Below are 9,532 nucleotides of genomic sequence, written 5' to 3' on the forward strand. Positions count from 1 at the left end.
AATGGTCATAGCCTAGTCAATGAATGGTTCAACTTTACATAAATCATGTAGTTGAGTAACAGTTTCAAACTTAGAAGTAGACTCGATGGCGTACGTTTAAACAACATGGTTGTATAGTTTCATAGAAATGACATTTAAACTAAATATTCTATACTTTTGTAATAATTTCTTGTTTCTATATATATTTTTTTTACGACAGCAGTCAGTTTACGCAAACATTTAATAATAAATTGTCGAGTTCTTTAGTGTTTAGTGACATTATCATCCTGAGCTTACAAATACAATTAGAAATATTTTAATTACTGTTAGTACGCAATTTTTGCAATCACGTAGCTTTCTCGCGCTGTCATTCTTGGTAATCGATGTATGTGATGTAAGCAGACTTACCTTAACTTCCTGTAATAAAAAGAGGGATTTTACATTAACGTACGCATTAAAGTATTCCTCTTGCTACAGTAATCCACTTGAAAGTTATACGTCAACTCAATCACCGATGCATTTTAATTATTCTTTTGAAGATGTAATCTTCCGTTTCATCTTCTTACATATCTATAAACCATATTATATAATTTGATGAACACAGTTATACATTTTCTGAACCATGTATGTTTGAATATATTAGCAACACAGTTATGAAATCTTCCAACGCAGATAATTTCCCTCTCCTCATTATAGATACGACATCTACAAGAACACAAATATTTACGTTTGACATTCACTAGGTAAGATTTACTTCCAGTGTAGTATATAACATTAGAAACATATGGTTATTGCTAACTTATATAGCATATAACATTTGAAACATAGTTGTTGTTAATATATATGGTATATAACATAAGAGACATATGGTTGTTGCTAACATATATAGTATATAGCATTTGAAACATAGTTGTTGCTAATATATATGTATATAGCATTTGAAACCTAATTGTTGCTGATATATATAGTATATAGCATTTGAAACAGTTGTTGTTAACGTATATAGCATATAGCATTTGAAACATAGTTGTTGCTAATATATATATAGTATATTGCAATTGAAACATAGTTGTTGCTAACGTGTATAGTATATAGCATTTGAAACATAGTTGCTGTTTATATATATAGTATATAGCATTTGAAACATAGTCGTTGTTAATATATATGTATATAGCATTTGAAACATGGTTATTGCTAATATATGTAATACTAGCTGGAATACCCTTCCCCTGGACAGAAGTTATTTAAATTCATGATTAATGAAAGGTTATCTTAGGACATGAAGAGTTACTTCCCTTATATGTGATTGTAAAAAAACGCAATAATGCTCATAAAAAACTGCAAAACACAAAATGTGAAACCGCAACTTTGCACATATATATATGTATAGTATATAAAATTTTAAACATACAGTTGCTGCTAACATATATAGAATATAACATTTGAAACAGTCGCTGCTGCTTGATAATCGTTTCAATATAAACGAGGAAAAAATTCATGTAATATATTCATAAAATCATGTTGGTCAGCGGGTTAGATAAAAAATAATAATTTTGGACTTCAACCATATATTTTCTTCTTATTCTGAATTGCCGAAGATCTAATAAAAACAATATAGCGTCTAACCAAGTAAAATGTAATGACCTATTTGGTTTGGGTACAGCAATTTACTGAAATAATCGTTTAAAGCATGTAATCGATTAACATGTGTTCGCAAAATTTACTTTATTTTCGTATTTCAGTTTTCAACATTAACTTGAATAATAATCAAGAACAAACGACGAAACTCCCCAACAGAACAGTTTTTACATTGACTTGCAAAGAGCAAAACGTGCTGAAATATTTGATTCTATACATTACCATATTCGCTAAAATACAAATTTTATTAGGTTTACAGATAGTGCTCAAGAAAGTGTTTAAAAATAATTTATGCTGGTCCAAAGAAGGGAAGAACCATCTGAGCTATGTTTTTTTTCTTCTTATAGACCACACTGTATAATGAAGGTTGTATGCACGTTACATTAACATAGTAACATAATATTTACATGAGATAAGGAAGGCTTATGAATAATATAAAGGTAACTCGAGTTACGAAAATTTGTTTTTATTAATTTCTGAATGTTAGCTTTTCCTTACCACACACGCACACACAAGTTGTATTCAGTGAGTGTCCTGATTCTGGCGTAGCATAAAAGTCGACACTTCAGACAAGCGTATTTCTTTCTTGTGTGCTTTTGGTTATAAATAAGAGTTAAAGTCATATAGTATGAAGTGAAAGAGAAAATATATAAAACAGCTTACTGAATTTTATTAGCTGTCAAAATAATAAATCGTGTATTTAATAGCTGTGCGATTTCTGCTCTGAAGTTTTATCTACATCAACTTAAAACGATATTTGTTTGTGAAAGTGAACATTTACAAAATTAAAACACTCCATCCTGATTCCCGATCTATGGGGTCGGAGGAGGCGTTCCGGTAATATTTCCACCCATGAAGAATTAGGTAAATAAAAGTTTGTATTTTTAGATTATCATGGTTGAAAAAAAAAATTACGTTTATGTTTATTTACTCATTACTTTATGATAGGTCTTCTACGTTTATGTTTATTTACTCATTACTTTATGATAGGTCTTCTACGTTTATGTTTATTTACTCATTACTTTATGATAGGTCTTCTACGTTTATTATATTCTACTGCTCTCTATCTTCTTTACAGATTTTCAGTCATGTGATGATTGAATGACGTGATATTAAAAGGGGACACATATTAGTTCAAATATAGCCATAAAACCCAACTTAGAACTGACGAGAACCTCCATTTCAGAGAATATAAAACATAATTAAGCCTATCTAGGTCAACATCATGGTATATAAGCAAACCAGGCTTTAAGTGGGGAAAATAACTCGGTAAAATTTTGTTACTGACCCACCCACCTATAATCTCCCTCATTCTGAAAATGTTTTAAGCCTGAACAGCATTAAAGTTGTCTCAAGCTATTACATTGTAAGTCCTTCCCCCATAATGTGAGACACACTAGCTTCCATAACGTAAGAAATTTCATACTACAGTTGCCAACTGCAGTTTCTCACATTATCATCCCTACACTGCTGGCCCCTGATGTAAAGTATAAAAAAATAAGGGAATGTAAAAAACAGTGATCGATAAAGTGAAAGTTTCAATACACGTTGACTTATCAATTGAGAGATACTTCAGTATTCTAACAGAAAAAAAAAGATGAACACAGATTAAAGTTTTTGCGAGACACACACACTACCCAATAACGAAGGGTTTTTTTAAATATCAAAACGAAAGAATTTCCAAATTAAATATATATATATGCCACTATGGCTCTTTTTGCCTTAATGACTGATCATATTTCAATTGAATTTTGGACAAAACTTTACAATTAATACGTAGAAATTCCTAACCCCATAATTTTTAATTAACTTTAAATAGTGAAAACTGTTTCACTCCTTAAAAAAAAATCTATACTTAATACTTGTATTTCCATGATGTTATAAGGTCGTTAAAAGATGTTCCTGGTAAAAGTTTTGGTAAAAACAAAAAGTTAAACTACTGTAACTAATGTATTTTCCGTACAATAGGGGGAAAAAAAGGTGTCATGTTATAAGAGCAATCGATTAATAATCCTTAACCTTTCCTTACAGATACTCACTGGAATGTCACTCTCAACCCTCTGTTTATTGTCTTTAGTGGCATAGTTGGTGGACTAGTACTTATAGCTATCTTGATTGTGTGTGTATTAAAATTTCGTGCAAAACGTGGTAAGTAAAAAGACTTTAGTTCTCCCATTTTCTTTCCCTTCTTATAATTTCTGTAACTAAACAAAGTTAAGGTACGATGTAATTAATCTCATGTAAAAAATGATATATTAAAAGAACGAATGAAATAATACGACAATAAGATATTCGAAACTAAATACCCAGCATTTAAATTGGGAACGAATAAACAATTTATGTTTTCTTGTTTTTTTTTTCTTTGCTGTACATTTATCAAAGTTATATGTAGTGATTATCTTTTATTTACATCAGCTACATGATTTACTATTTGTTTGTTTTATTTTCCATCAGCTATATGATTTACTGTTTTATTTTTATTTACATCAGCTACATGATTTAATATGTTTTTTTCAATCAGCTATATGATTTACTGTTTTATTTTTCCATCAGCAATATGAATTACTGCTGTTTGTTTTCATCAGCTACATGATTTACTATGTTTTTTTTTCAATCAGCTATATGATTTACTGTTTTATTTTTCCATCAGCTATATGATTTACTGTTTTATTTTTCCATCAGCAATATGAATTACTGTTGTTTGTTTTCATCACCTATATGATTTACAATTTGTTTGTTTTATTTTCCATCAGCTATATGATTTACTGTTTTTCATCCTCCAGCAGAAGAAACTGGTTATTTTTCTACTTCTTTTGATACTTTTACATAGTTTTTTTACATCAAATAATCAGGAAATGAAATAAATTAGTAAATCATATCAATGATGATTATTATTTTCTGTATATATATAATAGGTAGCCTAATTGTATTTTTCTGAACCTGTTGTATAAAATATGCATGTATACTTGACACATTCGATTATAATTACACTAAGCCAAAAAATGAAAATATGATAAACATTTATCAGATTCTTAAAAATTAAAAACCGAATTTACTTATAAAAATCAATGTTTCGCTAATCATATGCATTTCTTGCATCCTCTGTTGGAATAATACAATGCTGTTGTGACGCATTTGCCCCACAGTAGCACAGCAGCGTGCCTGCTGGCTTACGACGCTATAAACCGGGTTTCGATACCCGTGGTGGGCAAAGCACAGACAGTCCTTTGTGGAGTTTTGTGCTTAACTTCAAACAAACAAACACTTTGGACTTACGACAAACCTTGGAAATAGAGGACTCCTCATTAGGTTTGATCGTATTAATCACATTATCATTTGCGCATAATTATATAAAAGTGTTATCTGCCGTGATGAGCAGAGGTAAAGACTGTCGGAGCCATACAATTTGGAATACCAGATTAATACAGAGACCATAAGCAGTTCCTTTTGCATATCTAGGTTATTACTGGGGATGTTTTTAACTCACTCTCAAATAGTCCCTTCTGTACATGTGACAGCATGGAAATGATGGATAAAGTTAACTATTCTACATAATGACACCTATCTAAACAAGATGAGTATTTTAAATCGCAAGTCTAATGCCCACGGATGCAATATGGGTGCTGGTAAAATAACTGGAGTTATTATTCAAGACAAACACAATAGAACGCAGCTCTTTAATCAGTATCATCAAGATAGGCAGTAATGGCATTGGTATGACTATACTCTTCACGTGTGAAAGTTGGTTTCATATCTATAGGAATGATCGATTTTTATGGAAGCTAGAGGTGAACGTTGCGTCTTATGCAAAACTGTTGAATGCCCGTTTGTTTCCATGGTGATTCAAGTACTATGTAGGTGGATCAAAATGGAAGGATAATAATCTTACTGTGTTTCTGAAAATAGATTTACTGCTTTATGGTATATTGAAAAGATAAGCGTTCCTGTTAGGCATTGCACTAACTTTGGAATGGGAAAATATATTCTTGGAATATTTTGGAATGAAGAAGGTTATTCTTCAGCTGCCTTCAATTGGTAAAACAAATACAGCACGTGCATGGAGATACTAAGTCAGTGCTAATGGGGTTCATGTCCTAATTACACTTCAAATAGTAATCGTAGTATTGCCTATTTTACAGTAGCAAGAAACACACATTAATAATAATCGAAAGTGCATTAGGTTTTAAAAAACACCCCAATTTATAGTTATATGTGCATATAATTATATATCATTGAAAACAATAAAAACGACTATATAATAATATAACACTAAATATATGCCTTCGAAGAATCATAATTAATAAAAAATAAAATCAGAAAAATACATGCGACAGACAATTTAAAGTATGAGAACACTAAAGCACGTGCTTGTAGCAGCTGCATTTATAGAAACACGACCAAGAAAGCTGCTGGCTTACACTATCCGGTTTTATTTCTGTTCCTAAGCGTCATAAGTGAAATAAAATTTAAACCTAAATTAGAAACATATGTTGGAAGCATACAGCGTTCCACATGTACATTGTCATTCTCCCAATCATTTTTAGGTAGACGGCTGCTTCTAATGAAACCTTGGAAGCGTCATATTCCATAGTTTTTAAGTTTTCTTTGGATCAACCTGATATTCTTACACATCATAAAATAAAACAAAAGTCATCTATAATTTAATAGCCCGATTTGCTATTCAAGAAAGTCTTAAAATGCAAAATAAACCCATTTTAAATACAAATATGGTTTGTCCTCACATTTGCATGTCCAGAAAATATTGAAGCGATACTCCTACAAATCACTCATAACCCATGAAAGCGTTTATTTGCATAAAGAGGGCTGACTGTAAAGTTAAGTAGATAACATTTACGTATATTAATGTAATGTTCTACAGTTTCGATCGTTCCGAGCACAATGCGTAATTCATTTCATATTTAAATTATTTTGAATGTAATTATGCCTTGTATTTATACACACACACACACACAGATATACACATATATATATGTACGTATATCAAGCAGATATGTTTTTTTTGTAGCCAAAAATAAAATAAAAGGAGAAGAAGAAACAAAACTACTGTAGTTTTTTTCTGTTTACTTTATTCGCTCATTATGCATAATAATGCATGGTTCTTCTTCTCTAGAATTAAAAAATAATGACTGCTTAATTTCATATACTACTTTTACTGAATTCAACCTGAGGCAATTACTTACTTATATATATTATTGAAAGCATGCCACATTAGTGGTAAAGGTTTGTTTGTTTGTAATTAAACACAAAGCTGCACAATGGGCTATCTGTGCTCTGCCCACCACGAAACCCGAATTCTAGCGTCGTAAGTCCGCAGACATACCGCTGTGCCACTGGGGGGGGGGGCAGCTGTGAAGGAGAAAGATCATCCGTTAATATAAATAAAAAATACCCTTCATCCAATTACTCTCGTTTTCTGAGTTTATTTCGCATAGTTCAGCCTAGAATGAGAGGAACATCCGGTGTTACTACTGCCTCCGGTTTTTTCTCACATGTTGTCATCCTTAAAGGTAACATATTTTCTAGTCGTATGTGATCTACTTGATAATGTGTGAAAAGATTGTCAATATCCCGATTTGCATATTACTACCCTATATGAGTTGTTTCCAACTAAAGGCCTTGTTAAACAATAATGATTACAGTGGATGTTTTTTGGTTTTTTTTGCGTTGATGTAACACAAAAATACGTGAAATTCACCGAAATACGCTAGAGTAACAGCAGAAGCCACTAATATGTGGTGTGATGAATTAAGAGCTAGGCTGAACGTAAATTCGGTTTTACAACATATAATAAACCGTTACTTTATTTGGCTCTGTTTATAATATAACACCTTATACTTGAACTAAAGCAGAATTTTTGATTTTTTTCGTTCAAATGTTTTTCAATGGATATATATTAAACATAATTTTTCTGACACAAATTGCACTTATTCGACATAAACAGACTTTATGCTGTTTAGATGTTTGTTTTTTCGTTTATTTTCTTGTTGATCAGTTTAACTTTCAGACTGTCTGCAAAATAAACTAAGCTTAGATTCGTAGAACTGGTTCTTTATTATTGGGCTTAAAATTTGTTTTAAACTTATTAATATGTTTTAAGCATATTCTCAAATTTGAACAACGCAATATAACAACAGGCAAAACATGATTGAATTTAATACATTCCTGAATTTTTAAGAACTTTTTAACCAATAGAAGAATTTCTTTAAATTATGATTTCTGTATAATGAGACCATTTCAATATTTACGTCTTTTAACTTTTCTCTCATTACTGACTCAGACTTTAAAGCACATAAACATTTCATGTACTGTGCTCAGAGTAATTAGAATAATGATATCTGTAAGAATAGGTAGTTATTAAAGAAACAATATTTACGTCTTTTAACTCTTCTCTCATTACTGACTCAGACTTTGAAGCACATAAACATTTCATGTACTGTGCTCAGAGTAATTAGAATAATGATATCTGTAAGAAAAGGTAGTTATTAAATAAATATTCGTTTATTGTTAATCCTCATATTCTATAATTCAAACATTTGTAGTTTTTTTTTCATAAGTTTTTTCTTTCACATTTACACAAAGATCAGAAATAATCCGATAATTAGTTGACAAACAATGTAAAGGTCGCGGTCAAAATGCAGAATGACGAACTATATACGAGAACTTGTTCCCAGACCAGTTTCATATAATAAATATATGTGTTGAAATAATATGCTATTAAATATTTAACCTTTATACATTTTTCTGTTGCAATGGTTGTACAAGTGGTCCTATACTTATCATTATTAGATAAATGAATAAATATGGTACAATAAAAAAGTATTGAGAACATTTTTACGTTTTGTGAAATTATTTAATAGATTTCAACCCAAACTAACCCTTAATTATCAGGCTATGATCTCCAAATATAATAAGATACAATAGTCTGAAGGAATACTAAAGTAAAATAATCTTTATTATGGATTGAAATTTTGGAGATTACAGGTATCTGAATCATTCATTAAAAAGTATAATTATATTTCAATAAAAAAATAATTTTTCACTGAAAGGGGTTACTTAAAACAAAGGTACTATAGATACTCTTCAATCAGCATTTTTTATTATGTCATATTTACGAACTTTGGATAAGATTTATTACAACGAAACGTTCGAAGACGTTCAGGTTATCAGATTTATTAATTTATGATTCATTTGTTTTTTTTTCTTATCTGATACATTCTTAGAAGCTCATTTCTGATTTGCCAAAAGTTTCAAAATATAATTCTATGATAACATGAACAGTCGATAACTGAAGCTCTAATTTGTCTTGTTTTAATAATAATTTAGATGATATATATACACTAATATCAATTTTACACGTAATAAATAGCAACAATTTTACAAATTGTTTTCTTCAATGATATATTTTCCTTTTAATAGCCTATATAACAAATAGTATTGTTTCAGTTTGACCAATTTAATGTATACATTTATATTTATGTTACTTTTCCTTTGATAAATTGCTAGAAATTTGAAGCATTGTCATGAAACGAATGATGTGAATCTAATAAAGTCCTCCTAGAGTTGTTTTCTTTTGTTTTGTTTTTTCATTTCAAGAAACTTTTAAATTTATTATGCTCTACTTACTAAAAATACTTTGTTTATCTTATTTGAACAAAAAATTAAATACCTTTTACATAAAAGTTGCATTATATTTAACGTAAACAGAAATTTTGCCCAAAAAACAGAGATATAGTATATGCACTCATTAATATTTTATATTGTATTTGTTATATATATAAAGAAATTCTACGTGTTTATGAAATATAGTTGTAGAAAATCATACTTGGTTTAATATTAAATAATACGCTTACTCTTTTCTACTGTTACTACAAGCTTGCTTTAATTTCGTTTATGC

The 9,532-nt window shown here is 29.9% G+C and overlaps 1 protein-coding gene across 2 annotated transcripts in view; it reads left to right on the forward strand.

The window, feature by feature from the left end:
* LOC106459123 (hemicentin-1-like) overlaps positions 1-9,532 on the forward strand; it is a 98,643-nt gene that overhangs the window by 84,060 nt on the left and 5,051 nt on the right. The window contains exons 8-9 of one of the 2 annotated variants that reach the window (XM_022385548.1): positions 3,649-3,765; positions 7,071-7,145. In XM_022385548.1, coding sequence (XP_022241256.1) covers positions 3,649-3,765; positions 7,071-7,145 — 192 coding nt within the window. The remainder of the gene's footprint in view (positions 1-3,648; positions 3,766-7,070; positions 7,146-9,532) is intronic. The other variant, XM_022385549.1, reaches the window with a different exon arrangement.

The sequence above is a fragment of the Limulus polyphemus genome, unplaced genomic scaffold (genome assembly GCF_000517525.1).
Source record: "Limulus polyphemus unplaced genomic scaffold, Limulus_polyphemus-2.1.2 Scaffold563, whole genome shotgun sequence".
Classification (NCBI taxonomy): Eukaryota; Metazoa; Arthropoda; class Merostomata; order Xiphosura; family Limulidae; genus Limulus; species Limulus polyphemus.